At 41.5% G+C, this 26,049-nt stretch overlaps 1 protein-coding gene across 1 annotated transcript; it reads left to right on the forward strand.

Annotated features, from left to right (window-relative positions):
- Positions 1 to 2,002: 2,002 nt before the first annotated feature.
- On the forward strand, positions 2,003 to 25,464 carry GCNT1 (glucosaminyl (N-acetyl) transferase 1). The gene is made up of 4 exons (XM_063129358.1): positions 2,003 to 2,092; positions 11,365 to 11,421; positions 16,072 to 16,222; positions 17,727 to 25,464. The coding sequence occupies exon 4, from the start codon at positions 17,818 to 17,820 to the stop codon at positions 19,102 to 19,104; it is 1,287 nt and encodes a 428-aa protein (XP_062985428.1). The 5' UTR covers positions 2,003 to 2,092; positions 11,365 to 11,421; positions 16,072 to 16,222; positions 17,727 to 17,817; the 3' UTR covers positions 19,105 to 25,464.
- The last annotated feature ends 585 nt before the right edge of the window (positions 25,465 to 26,049 follow it).

A 26,049-nucleotide genomic window follows, 5' to 3' on the forward strand; every position in this document is an offset into this window, starting at 1 on the left:
ATAATTTGGGATCTAATGGAACTGCCTTTTTAAAAAGAACATATCATTTTGGTTAGCCAATAGCCATTCTTTTTTAAATACTGATGTTTTTAGTAAAGGAAACACACTCAAGATAATTTAAGAGAGATGATTCTTTAACCACATACCATACTCATGATCAAGGTTGCAAAATAGTGGTCTATAGCTCCCATTATACTTTTATTTGCAAAGTGAACTCTAATCCACTTTTTTTAATTATGGGTACAGAACTAGGGATAAGAACAATCTTCCACATTCATTATCCCCAAACTCAAGACAATAATGTGGCACCAGAAAGACTACATTGAGCTAAACAAGACATATTTCCAATGTCCAAAAAATAACAATCACTTGGGGGATGAGGGATCCACCTCACACACCAGACACGGACACTGTTTTTCCCCTGGCAGATATTCTCTGCACTATGACAGAGAAATTCTATAGAAGAAAAAAATTCTGCACCCTCCATGTTAGGAAAAAAAAAACTTTGCCTGTTGAATTTGTGCCTATTTTACAGATGCTAAAGGTAGAAAACTCTTTTCTTGCTGAGAGCAGGAACTTTGAATTTGTCAAGGGCCACCTGTTAATAGTGGGGTAGTGAGACAAGAGTGGGCAGGGACACCCCTTTTTCACTTTTTGCAACCCCCCCTTCCACCCCTCTAACATGCTGCATTACGCTGACCATATGGAAAGGAGGACAGGGCTCCTGTATCTTTAACATCTGTATAGAAAAGGGAATTTCACTGTGTGTCATTTGTATGCATCCAGCACCTAGTGAAATTCCCTCTCCATCAGAACAGTCAAAGTTGCAGGAGCCTTGCCCTCTTTTGTATCTAGCCACTCTAGTATAGCTGCACCTTTAACTGTTATGATGAAGAGGGCATTTCACCAGGCGCTGCATGCATACAAATGACCCCTGCTGAAATTGCCAAATGTTAAAGAAACAGGAGGCATGTCCTCCTTTCCATATGGTCACCTGGAGGGGGGTGTTGGTCTTGCCAGGCAGCGTCTGACCCTTTCATCTCTCCGTCTGTTTCAGCTCTCCCGCCCCATTTCCCCCCTCCCCTTGTCTCCCTCTGGATTCTCCCACCTGCATGAAACAAGGTTGAGGGTAACCCCTGTGTTAGAAGCATAAGATCTGTACGGGTCAGGGGAGTAATTCCTCCACCTATACTTCATGGACTTATCTCCATTAATTAATTCCCAAATAACGATCACCTGTGCCTGGAGTCATGTTTGCAGTCGTTAATGAGGATTAAGTGTGCAGTGCTATGCAGGTCTGCCCAGAAGCAAGCCTCCTTGGACTTGCTCCAAGTAATCACCCACAGGTGATTGCAACTGCCTTCTTCCATAAACATGCATCATAGGACTGCAAAAAAGAAAAGACAAAGCGGGGGGGGGGGGGGGAGAGAGAGAGAGAGAGACAAAAAAAAAAGAAATCCTCCATCTTCTAAATGGATGGTAGTAACAAAGCGATTGCTTGGAAGCCTACTCGGACGAGGAGGAGAATAAAGTCTCACACGAAATAAGCACGCATAGCATTGCAGCGTTATCTCTTTGGCGTTAAGGTCCATAAAGTTCAGGTCGATTTCCGATGTTCTTAGGAATAAGTTAGTGGCTGAGTTCCGACGACACGCTAATCAACGGTTGAATTCCGTTTTGCTCCTATTACCCTTCTCCCCCACCCCCGGTAGATTAGCGTGTCGTCCGAACTCTGCCAGTGTTACCCAATGGAGCCTCCTCCCAGCCCAGTGTGCTCGGCATAAGGCAGGGATCGCGGGGAACCGCAGCTGCCACCTTCGAAGAACCACACCAAGCTCCGCCAAGTGCGAATCTTCTCCCCGCTCTTCTTTTGGTCCCCTGCACCGGGAGGAAGCAAAAGCTTTACAACCAAGCAGGAAGCTCTAGGCAGCTCTGCCAGGGGGGCGGAGCTCGCATGCTAAGGCCGGTGGGGGGCGGGCCGGTAGGCGAGAGCTGGAGCGCCCAGCGTCCCCCCGCTCTCCAGACGCCAGGGTCAGGGGCTGTGTTGCCGCGGCGCTTCCCATGCCTCGGGCTCGTGGCTGGCTCGGCACAGGTAGGGACGCTCCCTCCTCTTGGGCAGGCTGGTGTCTTCCCTCTCGCTCTGCGATCTACACAGAAGCAACCTGATTGAAGAGGTGCTGTTTTCGCCCTCCCCGCTACCCGGTGTTTTTTTGGGGGGTGGGGTGGGGGCTGCCATCCTAAACGCGCTTTCGAGGGCATGTGCCTCGTGGAGCGCGGTGAGGGTTTTCCTTCCGACTAAACGTGCGAAAGGATTGCACTGATAAGGGGTAAAATCCCACCGACGTCCTACATCGAGTAGAACTATTGAAATGAATGGGAGTTAATATCAGTCATTCTTTTCTACATTAAGTAGGGCTTGTTTTGCATTTTACCGAAGAGTTGTGCACCATCTGTGTAGAGAGTGGGCTTCGAGTACCTCTTTTCCATATATTTTTTATCGATTACGGAGCGGGAAATCCCCTTCACTGCTATCCCTCTCCTTTCTTTCTCTGGATTGACTTCGTTTTATACCCGGTGCGTTACATCTGTGACTGCTGCCTAGCACCTCTAACTTACCACCACCACCACCCGTGTGTGTGTTAGTTAAAACAATTCACCTGAGCGTTCATTTCTAGCCACTTCTTCCAAATCTTCATTATTTGAATGGACAGATAGGAAACTGCATGGCAGAAAAGTTTTACTCCTGCTTAATACGATCCTTTCTCCAAATCCATTGTCCTTGAGGAATCAAATCGTGTGCGTTAAAGGCTGCTGTGGAGCTCCCTCGCCCCCCTTCCCGTGGAATAACTTTTTCCTGCTCTGCCCTTGGGTCGGTATATCTTGGAGCCAGAGCCGTTTATCAGGAGCGAAAGCAGCCGCGGGGCTTCCTTTGCACCACAGAGGGCTATCTCTTTTAAAGTGGAAACTCCCGGAAGGGTGTGTGTTCCGGGTATTGACTTGTGCATGAACTGCCACTATTTTTATTTTTCCACCAGCAGCTTTCATAGAAGCAAGAACTCTTCTTTCAGTTCAGAAGGTAGTTCAACAGAAAAGGGAGGAACCGTTGCTCCAGCAAAACGTAACTGATTGCCAGAGAGGTACCCTTGTGAATCAGTTGCGTCCAAACCAGCAAGGAGATGCGTGTTTGTTTCCATTTGCGCTGAGCGTGCGTGTGTGCGTGCGTGTGGAGGTGATTGCGCGTGGTACAGCTTAACAGGAGGGCAGTGGTACGAAAACCCTGGTGGCTTGCAAAGCCCGTGTGCATTTGCCTTGGGTCAAGGGGGAAAGATCGGTCGTGTTCAATGCTGAGGAATGGCAGCATCAGGAGACACAGATGTGGAGGAGAGAGAGGGGCGGATCCAAAGTGTGTTGCACTACCTGTGGAATGGGTCTGTGAGGGGAGGAGATTGTGCCACTTAGCACAGCTCTGGCAGCAGTGGGAATGGGAACCTCTTTCCCCCCACCTTCCATCTTGGATGTGATCAAGAGGAGGAGATGAAACGGACTTGTGGAGATGGAGGGTGACCTAAAACACACCACAGGCACCAGGCATTGGGCTGCCTGTAATAGAGGCTGTGCTGCTTACCATAAGCAGGAGGAAGACATGGGAAGGAGGAGACTTTCAACTGGAGTGCCTTGTAGCAGGGACCCACCCCTGCCTATGCTTTCACAAGGAGTTTCCACCTCCGGCGCTGTGTGTCTGGGACGCAGGAAATTGTGAGAGGACTTACAGACGATGTCTCTTAGTTGCTGTGCCACTTGCAGACCTGCTTAATCTTGCAATGAATGGGGCTGGCGATGATTGAAATCTGTGTAGAAGAGAGTTCTATTTACTTAGGTTTCATCTCCTTCTCTCCACCCATATATCAAACAAACCTTCCTCGGCATATTTAGTGGGCCCGGTTGAGTCCAGTGGGTCCCCTTGAGTCTGATGAGACCAAGTAAGTGTGCATCAAACTGCCTCCAAAGTCTTTTATAAACAGGAATGTTTTGTATCAGTGGATAATTTATACGTTTTCTTCAACTGGTCTTGTTGGTTTAGTTTGCACGGTACTGACTCTAATGGGTGCCCTTAATCAGCCCCTGATGATCCATAGAGCTACTCTGAGTCTTTTTCTCTGAGTCCTAGACTGCACTGAGTAGTGACAGGTTGCCAGTGCTTCTCATCCTGCACCACATTTTGCCCACATTTTTCTGCAGCCTATCTATCAGGTAAGGGTAGATTGAGACTTGTTCTTCTAAATAACTGAAATTTGATTTGTTGTTGACTTCTTACTGAAATTGTTTTCCAAACTCAATGGCCAGGGAGTTTCAGTGAAGGGTGTTCTGATTCTCTGCACATTTACTCAGTAAACCCCACTTGACTCCAAAATCCTGTTAGTTACAAGAAACAAATAACATTAAGTTTTAAAAGTTGCTTTTCTTTTCTGTGTATAAGGTTCAATTCTTCTTTAAAAAAGTCTTATAGTTAGCAGTAGTATTTGTGGTCGGATTGGACCTTACAACTGGTTGGTAGCCAACCACTGTTTTCTACCAAATTCTGGCACAATTTGTTGACTCCTGAGCAGTTTTGTACTTTGATGTTCCTTTGTCTGTGGCCTCTTTAACATCACTAATGGACTATACTGGGTAGTTGAAATGGTCTCCCACTGGTTTCTGAATATTGCTCTTTCTGATGTTAAATCCGTGTACATTTATTCTTTTGGCATGTTTGTACTACATAGAATGCAATACGGCATTGTTGGTAGGATGTTTGTGAAGCCATGGCTTGTGTTATTATCAGCTCTTCCATAAACTTACATTTTAATGTAACTTACCATCTGTAATTCTTGCGTTCACCTCCTGATGTCACTTCTTAACATTTCCCCCATATACAAGCATAAGTACATAAATACCTGCCAGTTTATAATACTTCAAGCATCAGACCAAGTGGAGTTGAGGCCGCCTAAGTTTTGCCATACTAAATTTGTTAGCCTTGAGTGTGCCACAAGACTCTTTGTTGTTTTAATTGAATTGGTTATTTGGGCTATCGGCAAGAGAGGTCTGCGATTTTGTTCTGTCTTTTATACACAGAAGGCTGCCATTTCAGATTTTAGTGGTGGAGAACAGGGGCGAGATCTGCCGTGAGGTTCAAAAGCCTGCTCTTGGACAGATTCAAGAATAAATTGTGTGTTTGTGCAAACACAGTGTGTGTCTTCAGAGCATATGCAATGGTAACACTTCTGAATCTCATAACTATAGCAATGTTTTCAGCACTGGTCAAACATGCACGCTATTTTTAAACAAAGGGATTTGGATTTTTGGCATACTGACTGATTATGTATAACAATTGCCACTCAAGCAGTGGGTTATATCCCATGTTAATCCTTCTCTGAGGACCCCCATTGAAATAAATGGTGCTTAAGTTGAAGTCCGATTCATTTCAATGGGTCTACTCTAAGTAAGACTAACATTGGATACCACTCATAGAAAGATCAGTTCAACCTGTGAGTGGGTTGAAATTTACCTCCATAAATGGTACCCTTGTTTTTTATAATTGGTGACTGTGTAGTATTTGGTGCTGAACCTAAATGCAAACATAACAAAATGTAATTTTATTTGGGTGAGTATAGTTACAAAGTCATCCAATAGACCTCATGTGTTAAATTCAATATTGCACATGTTTAATTCTGCTCATGCAAAAGAGCTGTCTTCTTCTCTCCTCCCCTGTGCGCCCCCCCCCCAAATCTCCTCCAGAGGGTCCTGCATGGCAGGCTGCTGGGGGAAATGAGGAATCTCTCTCACTGATGGCATTCGTTCCATTGGTGGGGGGCTGCCATTGGAGACAACCCAAGCATTTTTAATTCCAACAGTTCTTACTAGAGGAGCATGAATGTTATTTTAAAAGCCCTTTACAATGTAATGTTTACATGTTCCAAGAGGAGCTGTATGAAGCTGAACGATTCTTTGCCTACTTCATCCCCTCAACCTGAATGGAACTAGTACTATGAAAAGCTCCTAGATCGTCTTGCTGTCTGCTATTTCAGAGAACTAGTGGTAATGCAAATAGGTAATGCAAAGGCTGCCATCCTTTACCTAGCAATTTGTGTGCAAGTGCCACTGCATTTATTAAAGTAGGATTTATATGAGGTATCTTAGTGCAGAGCTATGACCAAATATCTAAATAATATTTGCTCTCTATTTAAAGTAACTTTGCTCTGCTAATTCCTGTGAGCTGGCAACTTCTCTATTCTATCTCATGAAAAAGTTATATGTAACTTGAAAACATGAGTATGTATAAAAGCTGAAATGCTTATTTTAAAAATGCAGGTAATTTTAATGCCATGTTGTGTCCTATTTTTAATACAATAGTAAATTAACTTTATTAGGAGTTTGGTAATTCATTGAATAAATAACTTGTGATTCTGATGTTCCTTGATGATAGAGAATTTAAAATTAAACAAACAGGTGTTTAACTATTCTATTATCATGGGTTTCTTAATACTTTCATGTGTCAACAAAGCTAGATATTTCTGATATTAATTAGAAAATATGACATAATCCAGAAATTTTAGGCAATTAGAGAAATGTCCCACACTTTTCCATTTTGTAAATAGAGGAGGCAACGTTTAATAAACTGAAGATGCCAACTAGAGTACAGACTTTTGCTCTCTACCTCACTCATCACCCCCACCCCAATTTTAAATCATGTGATTATGTCTCGGGCCATATTGTAAGTTCTATAGACTGAATAATGATGCAGATTAACTTGGTCTGTGTTTTAGGAATGCATGCTAAAGACATGGATGAATATCCTGCGGTGTCATTCCACAAACTCAAATAGCACTAGTAGAGCTTCTGCAAATCTTTCCATTGTGCAAGTGCTTGCACATCTGCTTGTGCAAGCATATTGTGAACTTTTGCTGAATTCTCCTCTTGTGCATAGTTTGGAACTTAGTTTCTACAACTGCCAGACCATTTGTATTAGTGGGATGCTGCAGTTGGATAGTACCCATGGATCCCTTTGCTTTAAAAGGAATTGTCTGTTTGTCGTGTGTCATCAACAGATTAAAATAATTGCAATAAATATTATTGAGTGTTGTAACAGTTTTCCCAAAATTGTATAGATGATCTCAAAGACATAACATCAAATTCACATTCTGGAGGCAAGGAGGTATAAGGAATGGACTATGTGGCTTGCACAATCGAAGGGTGGTTAACTGTGGCTTGTTAAGGATCCTTCACATGGCAGCCGGATTTACATGATTACCCTCATTGGTGTGCCTTTCCTGTGTTGTGCAAACCCAGAGAGGGTGGCTTATTGGCATGGGTAACAAACCACCCTACAACAACCCATCAATTCCGGCTGGTTTGTTACCCACCCCAACAAGCCACCTTCACTGGGTTTGGATGGTAATTATGCAAATCTGTCTGTCACCCAATCAGCACTTGCAGGGCGGTTAACAAGCCTCAGTGGCTTGTTAACCACCCTGTAGTCATGCGAACCAGGTTGGGGTGGTTGAGAAGCCACCCACAACCCCAAAATAGCCCATGGGTTTTGGGTGGTTTGTCAACCACCCCAACAATCCACCCTCGCCAGGTTCACACAGAATGAGAAGCTACACCACATCCTGACTATTCAAAATAACAGCCACAGCAATGAGAAGATCCATGGGGAAATTCACCCATGGTGGCTTCTCATTATGTGCAAGCTGGGCCAGTGTCTCAGGGTGGTGTTTGATTTATCCACTCAGCTTCTCTCTGACAAGCTGTGGAGAAGTATACCACATGTACATATAGCTGTTTTTGCACAATTGTTGTTTAAAACAGTGTGAGTTCAAAGAGGGATAGGGAGTGCAGACTGTCCCTCTACAGCTACATAACAGAAGGCAGCGACTTTGCTTCCCAGTGCAAGAAATATTCTTAAAATGGCTTTGAAATTTAATCTACACTGAATCGTCTTTAAATCCTTGAATGCATCCGAGAGTGAACCTTTGACTTTACTGAAATCTGTGTCTACCTTGAACTTAAATGGCATCTCTGTGATGAACTGCTTGGCATTTGATGACAGCCAGCACCTAAACAATGGCGCAGACCTGTCTGTGTTCCTAGGCAGAATGAGTGGCTGTGAGCGGCTGCTCAGTGTCTACCTGGCACCATGCCTCCTTTTCTAAGTTGTTCTGAAAAGGATATCTGTTTAATAGGAAGAGGAGGGGGTTGATGGCTTTTAAACAAGGGTGTGAGTTACCCATTTGGAAACTCTACTGTTCCAAACAGGTCTTCTAAATAAGGCTATAGGTAACAGGTTTCAAATTTGCCAGGAACAATAGATGCTGTTGTCTAGTGGCACAAAGGCCTTCTCTGTTTTTGGTAACTCTTGGCTGATTTATCCCTTCTGCTGAAATTCTCTTCCTTTCCTTTTTAATTTGTAAGAAGTAATTATCCTGCCATCGAAGGATGGTAAAGGTAGGCTTGGGTTTCTTTAATAAGGTGGTGTCAGTGGAAGTCTTGATTGTCATCTCACTCGAGCGGAGTAACCACCATCCATTTCAATGGAGTTTGTATCAGGGTGTCAAGGAAGTCCCATAGGCGAGAATGAAGGTTGCACGGCAATAGTGCAGTGGATTGCACCCACTGGGAAGGGTACTTTGAAGACAAACACTGTGGAAAATCACTGACTTGTAATGGGTGCCACATCATTTATATCGACTTTCAGGTCCCATCCAACCTTTCACAATGAACAGATGCTACCTATATTTCTTCCCCTTTTCATGAGGGGTCTGTTTCCAGAGAACACACTTGTATCTTCGTGATATGACTCCCTCAATACAGATCCTGGATCTGGCAGTATTATAAACCCTGTAGTATTATAAACTCTGTACAATCACTTTTCTCAAATAAGCAGTGTTTGCAAGAGTTTCCCCAGAGCCTTCCCCCATTATAAGCTCTTTTGTTTGACGCTTCAGATCTCATTCTTTGGAACAATGCTGTAGCCTTGTTTACACGATTGAGGCAGTCAGGTTAAATTTAAATAAACAGTGGGCATTTTATGTTTGCTATGGTAGCCACCATTGGTTTAAAATTTCCTCCCACTCACTCTGACTCAAGTGGAAGATGATACATGAATGATGACTAGAATATAGTCCTGTGCTGATTATTAATTGCAGACTGTTTGTGAGCAACTGGTTGGCAGCTTGAAAAAACATTGCAATAATCTCCCCTTTTGAATTCCTGCTAGAGTTAGCAGGAATCTTTCCCCCATTACTAACCCCTTTCCTTTTTTTTCTTGTATTGCATTATCATAATTCAACGATATCAAAGTTTGACACCAAAAAATCATACCAGGAAAGCAGAACAATGTTAACGATAATAAATAATAAAGGCTTCAGTTTTCTATAAATTGGTCTGCTAACCTCTCCTCTCTAACTCCTACAATGTTGGTCAATTATATCATAGTGGTCATGTCCTTTTTTAACCCCGTTACAGATTTTTGAAAGTAATAAATATGAAATACATGGCCTGCTCAAATCTAAAGTTGTCCAACTTGAAGACTAAGTGGCTAACATGGTGTCATGCAATTTAACATTGGATTGTACCACTGATGGAGCAGTCTGGGCTGCTTATTGGGGTTTCAATTTTTTAAAAAAAACACACACCTGCATTTGCCTTCTCATTTAGAAAAAGCCCACATGGAATTTCAAATAAGAATAACGAGGTGTTGTTAGATTTGAACTGGGTTACCAGTTTCAAATCCTCACTGGATGACCTTGATTCAATCATTGGACCCTGATCACATGTAATGAAAATCCAAAGTACAGATTGAGTATGGGCTATCATTGAATCCTGGGTTGTTATTGAATTGTGGGTTGTCATTATGTACGAATCCTGTACTATGGTTAACTATGGGTTATTAACCATGAACAAACCAGAGTTCACAAAATAATAAACCATGGGGGATATCTTCTTAAGTTGTTCGTGGATAACAAGCCATAGTTAAGCCATAGTGCAGAGTTTGCATGTAATGACAACCCATACTCAACCCATACTTTGGGTTGTCGTTACATCCAAACCGTGCATTGTTTCTGTCTAACCTAACTCGTAGGATGCTTATAGGAGAAATCTATGTGTAACAACTTTGGTTTCTTGGAGAAAGATTAGCATTCAGACAAATTCACTCACGGTGGGGAAGTAGATATTGTGTACATTTGTGGCAGCAAACTCACAAGGAGTAGGAGTCTATCCTTGTTTTCTGGCATGTGTATCTCTTTGATGCACCAGGTGAAAATGCCAATCTGCCACATCCATGTGCTTTGCTTTCACATATTCCTGTAAAATGTTTTATGTGTGTGCGCCTTAAGAACTGAACATGCAAAGTGGTCCAGAACACAACACAGTTGAAATGGGGAAAGTGGCATACAATTAAAAATACCAATTTTTAATGTTGGCTGCCTGACAGGAAGTAAATTTTCACAACTAACAGAAATGTAGTAGGGTTATATATTGGAAAGTCCTCCCCTGCCCCTGACACACACACATGGTTGCTTCTTAGCGCAAAATGAAATAAAATGGAAAGATTGTAGAGTAGGAGAGGAACTCCTGAGGTCTTGCTATGAATTGGGGTTGGGGAACCCAATAGCTTTTGAACTTCCTAAAATAGAGAACTGAGAAAAATGTAGCTGCCTGTCAGACGCCTCTAATCACCACAGAAATCAATACTTAGAAGCTGGTTGCTTTTCTCTGGGTAGCATTTGTGCAAATTTGCATTTTCTTGAATTCATCCCTGCACAATTGTGCACGTTAGGTTATGGGGGAAATCCACATTTTTTGGCTGCTTACTTTATTTTTTGCTTATTTTCCAAAGATTTATTTGGTGTACCCCCTATTTGGTGTAATTGTGCAGAATTTTGAAGGTGGAGGCTGCCTATGAAGTGTGGTCCTGATCCTGCAAACTTTCAAGGGTTTATAGAGTGGTGGCAGCTATATGATCCTGTCTTGTCTTGCGACTCTATAGGTGAGCAAATTAACCCAAGGTGACTGACAGACAACACAATAACCTACAGTGGTTTAAATAACCCCTTCTACAGACCGTGGGTTATCAGAGTGGGTTGTTTGGGGCAAACCCATCATGGGTTAAAAAAAATCCTGATAGATGACGTGATAACCCATGATGAGTTAAATAAGCCACAATAGATTATTGTGTCCTCTGAACCCAGACTGCTGGGGGAGATATAAATCGCTCTTGCTGGAGGTATGAACTGCTGGGTTATAGGAGGCTTTTGAAATTAGCTTTGAGAGTCTGTCCCAGATTTTAACTTACTGTGCTTTCCCTTTTCCCCTTGAATCAAGCTTAATGAAGCTCCATGTCTACTGGTTGGAGAACAGGGAAGTCCTACCACATTGAAGGTAAGTAAATGCCAGGTTGCTACAAATATTCAGTGGTCCTATATCAAATACCTACCTGGCCGCATAATGCCTGGCTGGCTTTCATGAGATGGGGATCACCCATGTAATCACATAGAAAAGTACTATGGAAACCCTATAAGATGGATGTATTACAGGGAATTTCAACACATGGAGGTAGCATGGGGCTTTCATGTGCTGCTCCTGCCTCTGGTCTTGCCATCCATTCCAGCCTGACTTCCCCATACTTAAGGGGTGGTTCTACCTGCCCTCAGTGGGATATGCTTAAAAGTCTCCCTGCAATCAAAAGCCCTGCTTTGTTTCTTGTTACATGGAGGCTTCCAACTACATTCAGCTCAACAGATGTAGAAGCCGCCTTCATACCTTATCGCCGCTTATAAGGTGTGTGAGATGCTTGTGGCACTTACAGTAAGTAATATAATTCTCTTCTCTCAAACTGCCTTCTCTTTCCCATGTATAACGCTTGAGAATTCCCCTTGCTGAGTTCCAGGCTATCTGCTAGCTTTTCAGTTTACGATTTTGTAGCATATCCTTTAAAAAGTTCATAATTCTGTTTTCTATCATCAGCTAGTGTCACCGGTGTGTGAACGGCTTGTCCAAGTAATTAATGAAAACACAGACCAGCATTCGCATCTGTGGAATGCTGCTGGTTATCTTTCCTGTCTATCTTTCCATTACTAATACACTGTGCATGCAGTTTTTTAGTCAGCTGTGTGCCAATTATATTCCAGTTTTGTCCAATGCACCTTTCTCAGGACTTTTTAAAAATGTTGTCTTGGGACTAAACAGATTAATTGCATTCCCATTCTCGGCTAGAGCAATAGTTTATCAAACAGAACTTCCTTTCTCTGCAATTATCATTTATTAAACCAAGTTGATTGCTGTTGATTACTATATTTTCCATAAGGTTTGCTCAAAGTTGTTTGCTGTAATGTTCCCAGGCAAGTGGCTCCCTTCATTTCTGTCATTTTAAAGACAGGCACCATATTTGCCCTTTCACATCCTTCTGGGCTCACACAGTTTCTCCTTATGTTCTCAAATGTGAGCTCTAGCAGTCTTTAGGTCTGGTCAACTTCCTCTTCCAAGATCTAGGCACCATCAGAATGTGTCAGCTTTGTTGAGATGTTCCCTGTATTCACCTCTGATCTTTCCTTCTTCTTTGTCAGTGCCCCCAGTCAGGCATTCAAAAGTTTTACTTGGTGAGGGTGGGGGGTGATCATGAATATGTGTTCTGGGCCCTGCCTCCTTCACATGGATCACATTCAGCTGAAAGTGGCTGGAGTTCCATGTGACTGGGAACTCTGCCTTATCTGTCTAAAGGTGAATTTTATCTGCTGGCTAAGTAGCAAAGAAAGTGTATTAACTTCGCAGTTACATAGAGCTGAGGGCTTAGAAGAGGGAGCCTCTCTTTGGTGGAGGTGGCATTTTGGGGAGGGGGGCGCAAAGCTATATGTTGGGTTAATCACACTTACAAAAAATGCTCCTTTTGAAGGAATAGCAGCTGCAGGGCCTGACTCAGTCTTGTGATTTGGACTGTGGCCCTGTACTAGTTTCTGCCCCCAAATTACCCTACTGCTCCTAGCCGCCAAAGGTGCTGTTTGTGGGAGTCTGCGGTTGAATTTCCTTCACAATAAAGGTCCTTCACAAAAAGGTGATTCACTTACCATGTAGTTTGACTCTTAACATTTTGGAGGTAATCAAGTGACACTTCCAAGGACACTGTTTCATCAACAATGATGATTAATAGCTCTTACCTCTCATCCTATTTCTGTAGTATTGCAAGGTTTCATGGATGAAAATGGGACTCTGGGCACTTTTGATAATGAAATAAAATACTGCTTCTTTATTTTTCTTTCACTAAGCTATGCTAGTTAATATAAAATGGCTTACATCCCAATGCTTCTACACATACACTTATATGGATTAAAGTAATGTCTTTCCTGAGTTTAAGATTTACCTTATTTGGGCATTGGGCTAATCTGAAAAGAGCGGGCTAATCTGTAATAAGAACATTAAATTGGGTTAAGTAACCCATGTTTAATTTGGTTAATTGATCCTATTATACAAGAGTGGAGAACTCCTTTTCTGTGTAAATGCAGTATTGTATTTGGTTGTGTGTGGTTTGTTTGTTTTTTTAAAAAAATTCTATGCAAACTCATAAAATGAAAACAATTGTCAATCTAAGTTATTTATTTATTTATTTATTTATTTTATTACATTTATATACTGCCCCACAGCCGAAGCTGTCTGGGTGGTTTACAACAATTAAAAATAGTAAACATTAAAAGTATACAAAAATTTAAAAAACAGAAAAACAGTATAAAAACAACAGTATCCATTTAAAAACAACAATTCTGGGGTCCATTAAAAACAAACTTAACGTTGTTAAATGCTGTTAAAATGCCTGGGAGAAGAGAATGAAGGGCAATTCCTGTACTTCTATTCTTTCATGCAGTTAATTTATGTTCAGTAGTAATATAAGCAACCTTAACACCTGAAGCATTTCAAAGCTATGGCTTACACATGGGGAAGGAGAAATGTAGAAGTATCATTTTTGTTTTCAACAACCTTTTGCTGCCCCACTGCAAGAATGAACCCAACCATTAGGGACTGCCATCATCCCAAGTGAGATCATTATTAACCCCAAGGATGGGTATAAAGCATTATACAGGAACCAGAGCTACATACATGAATCAGTCCTCCCCCACAAACCTTTTGGGTTGTTGGGCACGTTTTCAATTTTGAGAGTGTTGTGGGTACGCTCACAAAATGGTTGCCATTGGAGGGGGACTTGCCCATTCATAAAATGGCTACTGGCATGTCTGGTCACAAAACACATGTCTTATGAAAGGCAAACTGGTGAAACTAAAATAACCTAAGTAAAAGGCACAGGTGGGGCTAAGCTCCAAAATGCCAGACCACTCCTTTGAACCCAAATAAGGATGGTGCAGGAGAACAGCACCCTATGTTGCAGCATGGCAGTCTCCTAGAGACATTTTGCTCCCTCTCCCCTAATACTAGAACCTGGGGTCCTCCCATGAAGCTAACTGGTGGGAGATTCTGGAGAGATAAAAGAAAGGACTTCTTCACACAGTTAAACTATGTGAAAGTTTAACTATGTTAAACTATGCCGTGATGGCCACCAATTTGGATGGCTTGAAAAGGGGGGGGGGTGTCAATGGCTACTAGTCCTGATGGCTACATGCTTCCTCCAGCATCTGAGGCAGTAATCTTGCATACACCAGTTGTTGGGGGAACATAGGTGGGAGGGTGCTGTTGCACCATGTCCTGCTTGTGGGTCCCTGGCTGACAGCTGTTTGACCACTGTGTGGACAGAGTGCTGGACTAGATGGACCCTTGGTCTGATCCAGCAGGGCTCTTATGTTGTAGTTTTAAAAAATATTTTTTTAAAAGGAGAAGAAAAATCCGTAAGAAATAGCATAAAAATCAGGAGGGGCAGGGAGATTGGAGCATGTGAAGGCAAGAATCCATGGGCACGTTGGTGTCCGCAGATACCATGTCGGAGACCCCATGTGTAAGCCAGCCAGCCCCCCCTTTTTTTGTGGCAGGCAACTTGGGTAAGCAATTTTTTGAAACAAGGCTCCCATGTGTAAAGCCCTGTCCATATTCAGAATTCTACATGTGGTTAGGACAGATATGCAGTTCCATTGCCTGTTCCTGCATGCCTTCGTAGGTGCAATCTATATGATTAGGCGGTGTGAATCTGCTCTACTTTGGGAGCATTTGCATGCTGTATTACTCAAAAAATAAAGTGACACTTTTAATTTAATCTAATTGGCATTTGCAATGTAATAACAAAACTAGTCGACTTAAAATTACAATTAAGATTAAACTTTGAGGCGTGTGTTTATAATCTTGGGAAACAAATGATGCAACTATTGTGCCCCTGTGAACCATCTATCATTGCGAAAAACTTGCCTGTCTCATTCAGATATTTCTCCTTTCTTTTAAAGAGCATCTGTAAGTGCTCTCTCACTCTGCCTATGTATTAACAGGGCTTTTGGATGCAACTCTGCAGGAATTATTTCCTCTTTCGGAATAGACAAAGCTTGGCCACCTAGCTAAATGTCCTTGCAGATAGTGCTACTGTTCTTCAGGTTTTGTGTGCAAAAGAAGAAAAACAGCATTCTTGAGAGGGCCCAGGCACAATTTCCTTTTGTCTCCAGAAATTGTCTTTTTCCATGTGTCCATACATCATTAACTGTGAGATACTGTCCCTCTGCTGAATTGCTTGAAAAAAGTTATGTTTAATTCATGACCATATCAAATTACACCATTGCATCTTTGAACTTGAGAAGAAACGTAACGTCATGATACAATATGGGTTAGATCCAAATTTATTCATACTTAGATCAGACCTATTGAAGTGAGTGGGACTTTAGTCATGATTAGCTGAAGTCCCATTTATTTCTGTGGATGTACTCTTAAGTATGACTAAATCTGAATCCAATCCTATGTGAAAAAAAGATATCTTTAAATACCCTTTTGGAAGCTCTACTTCAGCCATCCTGCCTACTCTTCTGGCTTTCTGAATCACAATCAGTTAACCTTTCACTAACACTTTAACCATCTGCTATTCTGATAATAGTACCTTCTGTTGATCTTTCCTAGTGTGCCTGCTGTTTGCCATATTCATCAGGTGAGCCCTGAAAGCCTGTCAGCACAGCAAAAGAAGCTGCAACAGAAGAACACGTGACTTACAATTCTGCTTTCACAGCTTCTCTAGTAATGTGGAACACACTGTCATTGACTACTGAGCTCCGTGAGTTTCAAGTTACTGTTGGAGATCATGGGTCTTAGCATAGGTAAAATCTTAGGAAGCAGATCAATCAAAGTGCTAGCCATACCTCTAGCTTTCCACTTTCATCACTTTGATCTCTTACTAGGCCTTTCTTGCCATCTTGAAACATTGGACCATTTGCTCTTTCGTCAGAATATCCACGCTGCCACAGAGTAGAATTTATATTTTGTCCCTATGAAGCCCTACCCTAAGCAGGCACACAGATGTCACCTATTTGTTTCTTATAGTTGCCCCACAGTTCAGAGCAGCATGTATGGGGTTATTCCATTTGCATACTGTCCACACCAGCTTAGCTTCAAAGGTCATGGGCTACTTTCAGGCTATCATCTCCCAGGTGTACATGGAGGGTGATGGTAAAATCAATTATTATATCCCTTTGCTGGACTGACAGGTTATTTGCTATAACCCTCTGTTTTGCCTGTGAGAACTTGTCAAAAATGACCTCACTTTCATTTCATAAGGAGATCAGTAAAATTTTCAGAAGAGTGTAAACTTTTTTTAAGGAAACGGTCATATTTATCCATCTTTTAATATAAAGGCATTCAAGAATAATTATCTCTGTCTTGGCAGACTTTTCCTGAAAGAAATCTTGAAGCTTAAACAATTGCTCATTCTGTCGTAGTATTTCATTTCTCTGAGACTGTTAGGTGAGGAGTTCTTCATGCTGAATTAAACAAAAATACTTGATTTTCTGTGCCAGCTCATATCTATCATTGGGTTACTACTTTTACTCATGGAAGTCATCTACCTGGTGTGAGCTTGTAGCTTACTGATTTTTTGCTTCAGCAGCTGTTGCAATCTGACATGAAAAGAAACATGTCAAAGGAAGGGTTGAAAACCATACCAGTGAAGCAATTTTATGTTAATTTCTCTTCACTGTTCTTCTTGTATCCAGTATAAACTAGTACAGTTCATGGTAATGTCAAATATTTTCTAAGTACAATGGTGATGATTTTGGAACAACAGAAGGTGTAAGAGGCAATGTGGCTTATCACCTTGAGTTGTTGGCTTATTTTTTTATTCATTCATTTATTTAGCTTACACGATCCTCCTCCTCCTCCTCTCCGTTTTATCCTTACAACAACTTTGTGAGGTAGGTTAGGGTGAGAGTCAGTGACTGGCCCAAAGTCACCCAGTGATGACTGAAACTGCTCATTTAAATGGATAATTCCTGTGATTTTAAAGAAACACAAAGGAACAAAGACAAGAAATGCAGATTAAAAAAATAAACATCCCGGGGCCCAATATATATAAAAAAGTGCCAGTATGGGTCAGGCATGTCTTGATCCAGCAACAATATCATCAAGGAGGGTGGCAGGTAGTTATCCATCATACTTGGTCTTAAGGGTGTGAAGCAGAAAGGACCAGAAGCAATTACAGAGATAGTCAAATTCAGACACAAACTAAAAAAAAAAATACAACTACTTTTTTCTGTATTTACATATAGTTTTGCTTTCATTTATAGGAACCTCCTGAGAAATGCAAAAAGGAGGCTCAGAAGCTGGGACTTGATCATGTATACAAAGAAATCCTCTTAGATGTATGGAAGGTTCTGAATGTGCTCTGAAATGCTGAGAAGGAAACTTCGTCATATCCTACGGTTCAAGCTTCTCTGGGTGTTAATTTTTACAGTCGGAACCTGGTCCTTTCTCAAAATCCATCATAAACCGAACTACCTGCACCATGCACATCTGGAGTTGACTGGTGAATATCCCAATAATTATATAAACTGCTCCAAGATATTGCAGGATGACCAAGAGGAAATTCAGAAAGTAAAGTTGGAGCTGTTAACAGTTTCCTTCAGAAAGAGGCCGAAGCTAACCTCAAATGATTATATTAACATGACGAAGGATTGTCCATCCTTTATTAAGAGTAGGAAATATATTATGGAACCTCTGAGCAAAGAAGAAGCAATGTTTCCCATTGCATATTCCATAGTAATTTACCACAAGATTAATATGTTTGATAGACTTTTGAGATCCATCTACGCTCCTCAAAACCATTACTGCATTCATGTTGATAAGAAGTCCCCAGAATCCTTCTTGGCTGCAGTTAAAGGGATTGCTTCATGTTTTGACAACGTCTTCATTGCCAGCCAGTTGGAGAGCGTAGTGTATGCTTCGTGGAGCAGAGTACAAGCCGACCTCAACTGCATGAAGGATCTTTACAGGAAGAATTCAAGCTGGAAATACCTCATCAACCTTTGTGGCATGGATTTCCCTATCAAGACCAACCAGGAAATAGTAGAGAGGCTGAAAGCCCTCAAGGGTGAAAATAGTTTGGAAACGGAGAAAATGCCTGCAAACAAGGAGGCACGGTGGAAGAAACATCACGAAATTGTTGATGGTAAAGTGAAGAAGATGGGAACAGACAAACAGCATCCGCCTCTCAATACGCCCATTTTCTCTGGCAGTGCCTATTTTGTTGTTAGCCGGAGGTTTGTAGAATATGTGCTGGAGAACAGCCAAATCCTTGCTTTTGTAGAATGGGCTAAAGACACTTACAGTCCTGATGAATACTTGTGGGCCACTATTCAGCGAATTCCTGACGTCCCTGGTGCTGTCTCCGCCAGTGTAAAATACGACGTTTCTGACATGAATGCGCTCGCCAGGTTTGTTAAGTGGCATTACTTTGAGGGGGATGTGAGCAAGGGGGCCCCCTACCCACCTTGCAGTGGAATTCACATCCGCTCTGTGTGTGTCTTTGGAGTGGGAGACTTGAACTGGATGTTACGAAAACACCACTTCTTTGCCAACAAGTTTGACACGGATATTGACCCCTTTGCAGTTCAGTGCTTAGAGGAGTATTTAAGAGACAAAGCTCTGTATCAGCACAGACATTAAAATGCAGCCCTCTGTATAGTACAAACCCTGTTCCTCTGATAAGGATGTCAAAAAGATAAGTGCGTGGTGCACTCCTTTACTTTCCCCCCTTTTTTTTCTTAACATGCCTTGTACGATGGTTGCCTACCTGATTATTTGTTCCTTGTACTTTTTCTTGGTTGTCCATATTTCTCTAAAGAACTCCCATTGCATACATTCTGTTCTAATAGTCAGCAGAATTTTATGTTTGGAAACAAAGGCCTCAGGTTTACAAAGTTCAGCACTTCTGAAGTGGTTAACCTGTCACTTCCTCTGCCTTTTAAAAAATCCTATTAGAGATCCAAATAATCTTGATCCTTCCATGGTGTGGCTGCTAAAATGTTCTTTTTCATAATGATGGTGGTGGAGGGCAGATGAGAAGGAAGGGAAGGAAGGAGCCAGGACTGAGCAATAGTCATGAGATCTCAGGCAATGTTTAAAAGGAGTTCATCAACAAGTGAAAGGGGAACAGAGAAAATGCCAAAGCGATGCAGTTTGCAGAAATTCTGCATGTACAATTTGCTTAAATGTCTCTATAGCTACATAACTAAATCCTTCACTTTCTGAACAGCTCTGAATTGTTTTCTTTTAAAAGAAAAGGAAAAAAGACCAGCAATATACACAAATTTTTATGTAATGTATTTCAAGAAAACCAGAAGGGTTTTTTTGAAGCATAAATTTTAGGAACAGATTCCGTTCTTAATCACATTTTGTAGCTGTTTCAGAAGTGATGTCTCACAAGCTTGCCAACTAGAATATTCTCAGGGAAATATGAATGTGCCTCTATTTACTAGTAGTCCCATTAGTTTACTGTATACTATTTGACAGATTTTGTATGTTTGACCCAGATTTAATCACAGGAATGTGAAACTTCTTAACAAAATGCTTAAAATTATTAGTACTTAAACCTATTACATTTTTTAAAAAAATTATGCTATGTCAACAAGGTTTTTTGTTGGAACTCTCCATTGGTGTGATTTACACAAGTTCACTTCTCAAACTCTATATGAAATCTTTAGGGGTAAGGTTGTCATCTGCAATATAGACCGTGTCTCCTACAGCTAGCAGTCAACAACAACAACAACAACAGTAATAATAATTTAATAATACACTCTAAAGGCTGTTCACCTATTTTTAGAAATAGCTGATGTCACTTCTCTGTAAGTGGTAAAGCTGCACAAAGATGGTTTACATAGGAATGAAGCAAATTGGCAAAAGACCTAATTCATTATTTTTATGGTCACATCCATTTTTTTTAAACTATCTGCCACTAAAAATATTTGAATTATCTAAATTGAAACATTTATTATTTTGAAAGTCACCTTGCTGTTATGCTTGGTGAATCTTATTTTCTTTTGAGGCTAGTGCCATTTGAATTCTTAGTACATCTAATCCATGACTGGTCCTCACCGCTGCCTATGGTGCTTCCACTTAAATCAGGAATCTCCTGTTTTGCAGTCCTTAATGCCACAGTTATCCTGAATTTGGACGTCACTTCCAAACCCTTTTGGGGATGGTGTGTGGTCCCAAAGGGGGCTTCAACGCAGTGGAGTAGATTTGGATACTCCCAGGTGTCCCATTCCATTTGGATTGTACTGTATATAATAATGTGTGCTGGCAACAGTAAGATAAGTTTTATTTATTTTAACATTTCTGTAGTGCTTTCCTACAAGTTTTATATCCAAAGTCATATGCCAAAAGCAGAAAACTTACCAACAAACAAAAGGAAAAATGTATTTTAAAAGTTAGGTACCTATTAGAATCAATGCATTAGGATGAGTTGTCATCTAGAAATCTACCAGCATTTATATTGTATAATATAGCTCAGACTCTAAAAGAGGAAGTATGGTCACTTTCCCCTGACCTAAGCACCTCTTGGGGACCATTGTTCTCACGGCAAAGCTGCTAGCAGTTTGCTTACCAATTTGTTTTTGTTTTTAATCAATTATGGGGACAAAAGACCTGGCTTCCTCAGGCTCCCTTGGTCTGTTTCCTTCCTTTGAGCATAGGAACTGCACTCATGTGGAATTGCATTTCCATAGGTTTTCGCCCAGTAATTTACACCGGGGGTTGGAAACTTGTGGCTCTCCAAATGTCTTGGTCTACTTACTCCCATAAATCCTAACCACCATAGCCATTCATAAGGGATCATGGGAGTTGTAGATCAAAACACCTGGAGGGCAGCAAGTTGTCCACCCCAGCTAACTCTGCCCGATCCTCTTGACATGAACCACATACAACTAAAACCAATACTGACCCCACCCTTCCCCCACCCCCCAGAATGGATCTTCTACAATAGCAATGGATTTTGAGCTCTAAACCACTTGGATTTGGAAATCCAGATTAGGGATGTTGCAGAAAGCCACAATAGAATCAAATGAGTTTGGATTTCTATGAATCCAGTTAGCAGGTTCTTTAGCGGACTATTTTTTTCTGAATTGCACAAATTCCACAAACCAGGGGTTTTTCTTTGCTTGTTTTTACTTTTGTTTTGATTTTTACATACAAATATAGATATAGAAAAAATATGTAAAATAAAATAATACTGGGCAAAAACGTGAATTTGCCCATAGGGTAAAGCATAAAAATGCACATTTAGGGGAATTTGCACCTTTGGGGGAGAATTTGCAAATTTGTGCAAATTCGGGGCAATTGGAAATAATCCAATTTTGCCAATAAATGAACATCAGAATGAAAGGCACCTGATAATCCACGAATTGCAGACAGAACAGATTTTACAAAATCCATACATCACTTATCCAAACTCTCACATTGCGAGAGAGAAATATTGAAAATTGCTTTACCTAAGAATTAGTAGTAAGATTATTTAAGGCTTAATGAGTATAATATGTTTAACAAGATGCTGATAGTGATGGTTTTGTAACATCCAATTTTATTTCAGTTTATTTGAAACCTAGATTTTTTTGAAAAAGGTTCACGTTCCTATTGAATGCATCTAAATATTTTAACCTGGGCTCTGTATAGATAGGTTCTATGAATCTGTTTTTTAACAGTGCTGCTGCTGTTCTAGTACACATAAGAGGGTATGGGGGCAGGGAATGGCCTCTGCCTTCTTACCCCATTTGCATTACCCATCCACTTGACAATTGAGAATGAGTGGGGACATGGGGGATTTCCAATACATTCAAGGGGGAGGAGGTTACTACAGTAGTAAAGCTTGTAGGTTTTTTATGTTGGGTAGTATATAAATATCGTTGAAAAAAAATAGTAAATAAAGCTATTTCCTAGGCAGCCATTTGGAATGTAGTGGGGGACGGGGTTACAGTGCCTGCAGTGTCATATAAAAAGATATGGATCATTGGAATTCTTTATTCTTTCCTCACCCCTGCTATCCCCAGTGTGCCCCCCCAAGTCTGCTCTGGGGCCACCCCCCAGTCCTCTGGGGCAGATTTTGGGGGCAGGGGCAGAAATGAGGCTGCAGGGGGAATGGAAATCCATCCCACCAGTTGTTTCTCAGCTACTAGTGAAATGGCACCATTGAGTCCAACCTGTAGTCTCACTCTGGACACTGGCTTTGTCTGCATACAACAAATGCATGCCTTTTCTCTCTTATTGCAAGTGCTTGCTCAAGCAAAGTCAGATGCCAGGGAAACAGAAAAATCTTTTAGAGCATGTTGATCTTCATGCCATTTTTAACTACTACTACAGAAATCAAGTCTCCTATTTTTCAAAATTTCTCACATGAATCATATTTGCATTTGGAGGTTTATTTCCGTTGCAGCTGCAGAAAAATCATAAATCAATCAATAGGGAACAGTAGTGTTAGCTAAGTCACTGGCTTTAGTTCAATTTGCTGTTCAACTCTGGTTTCTGGTGTCTACGTACTGGCCACAGGAATGTTAAACTGACATGAAAAAATGGGATAAAATCACTTACCCAGTGCAGCAACCAGATGTAAATTTTAAGATCTTTACTCCTCTCATGATTAAATCAATAAAAGGTGCTTTAAAATAAATGAAATCATTTCGATAGTTATCTTAGATATTCTAGATTTCCAGCTGCTATCTATCACCCATTTTAACAGGACAAATGAAATATATGAAAAGATTTTATTGCCCAGTAAAGAACTCTACAAATCTAAAAACCTGTTAACTGAAGTTAATGGTGTGGGGATTCAGAGGTCACATAGGCAGATGTTAAAGAGGAAATGAAATGGCCACAAAGCTCGTTAGATAAAGAGATTTCTCCACTATATTGAACTGATGCAATCGGCCCAGATCAAATTTGAAAAGTAAACCATTTGCAAACCAGGGTAGTAAGTTTAATCTATATACAGCTGCCTGAAATAAGGGCTATCCGGTATATTATCAAGGGTTGAAATAAGGGGCAGTCAACAACATAAAGCAACATCTACAACTTAAAGTAGCTATGTTATGAGATGGCAGTGGTATATGTGTTAGTGTATACTAAAAATGTGTGTGTGTGCCGGGGAAGGCAACATGGTGCCTACAGTCATCAGTGTGACCCCGGATGCATTTCTTGGCACCTAAATTTAATTGTGGCTGCATACCAGTGTTGTGCCAGCACACTGAGTTATCATGAAATAGAAGGGAAACAATAACAAGGGACTTTGAACTATGGGTCAAAGGAATTGTTTAGTGTCAGGGTATATAATTAAGCATCACTAGAAAAGAGTACATGCATCACCAAAAAAGAGGGTACAGATTTGCATAATATTTGCTTATGTGACACATATTTAGATCAGGTGACCTGTGTACTTGGTCAGTTAGCTGTTGTCCGGATGCTAACTCTTGATAAGGCTTCTTGATAAGTCTTTATCTTTGGACTGGGCAGTCCTTCAAAACAGGGCGCCTTCAAATAGAACACTATCCTTGGGCAGCACTTCAAATAGAGGGCTCCTCTGTAAAGCAAGAAGCGTAGCCATCCTATCGTGTGTTGGGGCGCAGATCCCACTTCTGCCTTGTACACAGGTTACTTTTCAGCAGGTTTCTTGTCCTTTATGACAAGCCATGCCTCCCATGGCAGCCATTTTGTGGTGCTACACACAACAGCTTCTCAATTCGTGCCCACAGGCCCAAAGAGGTTGCCTGCCTGTAGTGTAGGTTGTAACTGCATCCTGAAATACCCTTAAATTCTATTTGGATAACCATTTGACAGAAAATAGACTTTCATAACAGGATTCAGCCTGGTCTACATATGCAGTAGAATGAGATGGTGGAAAGGACTTCACTGTTTTGGGCTGTAGGTGTGTGGAGGGATTAAATTATCCCACCTTCGTTAGGATCTTTCAGTGGGGGTCCAAAAACTCTCAAGACACTTCTCTGTCCCTTTAAGGAAATTTCTATTGCAAGCAATAGAAAGAAGAGCCAACACTCCGAGCGAAACTCTTAAGTGTGTGACTGACATCTGATAAAACAGTTACATGTTCCCATCATACTCCTCCCACCTGCTCTCTGAATGTATCCCAGGGGCCTTTGTTGTACAACTCCCATCCTGCCATTCTTTCCTCCTTCACTACCTCGGCAACCTTGTTGCGATTGATCCACTGAGTGCTCTGGGCATGTTTTGCGCTTGTCGGCTCCCAATACAAAGTTTCCCCATCTCTCCTCTGCACCTTCGCAGATTGATCCCTGCCTATACTTGTTCTTCCAATAAAAATTGTAAACCCTGACATGCCCTTTTGTGTTCTTTATTTTTGTCTAGCACTTCGTTCAGGGTTAGCATGTTGTGGTCTTTGCTTGTCCAAGCAGCGGGTTTCGATCCTCATCCCTTCCTCCCATACTCACACCGCTCTCTGGCCCTTGTAGAAGTGGCTGGTACTCACCATCTCCCCCACCCCCGCCACGGCCCCTGCCATATTGTCGCGGAATTTTAGCTGGTTCTTTTGCTATGCCCATAGGTATGAGAAAATGGCCTATCATCCTTAGCTATAGTTCATAAAGTTCATGGCTTCCTGTTCCTTTAAACCTTGTTTTTAATGCTGCAATTGCTTTTGCTTTTAGAGTTAAGTTGATGCAGAAACTATGTGACAACATAGGCGTTGTCCACCCCGGCAGTCAGAGGGTGGAGGATGCCTGCAAGGAAAGATAACCAAGAAAATAACAGATAGAGATGTTTTTCTGTAACTGTGATATCTTCTAGTCAACGAAGCACTCATACTCTGTACATGCCTAAATGCTTAGCTTCTTATTGGTTGTTGCATTTTCAGAACTGTATTATGATTGGTGAGAAAGTTCTGCCATGGTATCTAAGGGGAACTGACTCTATAAATATGTTGACATTTCCTGAAATTATTGGGCAGTTTCCTCAGACTGCCACCTTGCAGCGCTGCTCGTAATAAACCTTCTAAGGAGAGAGAAATTGTGTCTTGAGAGTCTTTGACCACCACTCAGCGAACCACACAGGAACCCGTGGTTTCGGGTTCCGCCACACATATTATGACTCCCTGAGAAGTGGTTTGAGTTTGGGATACCTCTTCTCCCCTCCATTTCCCATCAGAGAAGCCGTTTCCATTCATGCTCCTGCCTTTGCTCCCACCTCTCCTTGCTGTTAGTCATAGAAGCAATGATTTTTCACCCTCCTTATCCCCTTCAATTTGCTGAGAAGTGGGCTTAGTCCAGACTCCTGTCTCACCCGCTTGCTGCACCCCCACCCCTCTGGGACACCCTTTAGACCAGGGAATCTTATTTTGCTTCTGCTGCCAAATTTACCCCACCCACCCACACCACAGTCCAAATGCTCACAAAGGGTTTTTACTGAAGCCTCCATCCTGTCCTCCTTCGCCATTCCTACCACAATATCAGGCTAGTTCTCTCCCCCCCCACCTCAAACCACCCGTTTCCACCATAAACCAGTTCGCCAGTTTTTATAGCTGTTGTTTGCAGACATAGCTGTACAACGCAATAAAAATCTTTGCTTTGAAAACATGATTAGAAGCATGGTATG

Source organism: Elgaria multicarinata, chromosome 6, assembly GCF_023053635.1.
Source record: "Elgaria multicarinata webbii isolate HBS135686 ecotype San Diego chromosome 6, rElgMul1.1.pri, whole genome shotgun sequence".
Classification (NCBI taxonomy): Eukaryota; Metazoa; Chordata; class Lepidosauria; order Squamata; family Anguidae; genus Elgaria; species Elgaria multicarinata.

Coding starts and splice junctions, on each gene's coding strand:
- GCNT1 (XM_063129358.1), top strand. CDS start 17,818: ATGTGCTCTGAAATGCTGAGAAGGAAACTTCGTCATATCCTACGGTTC.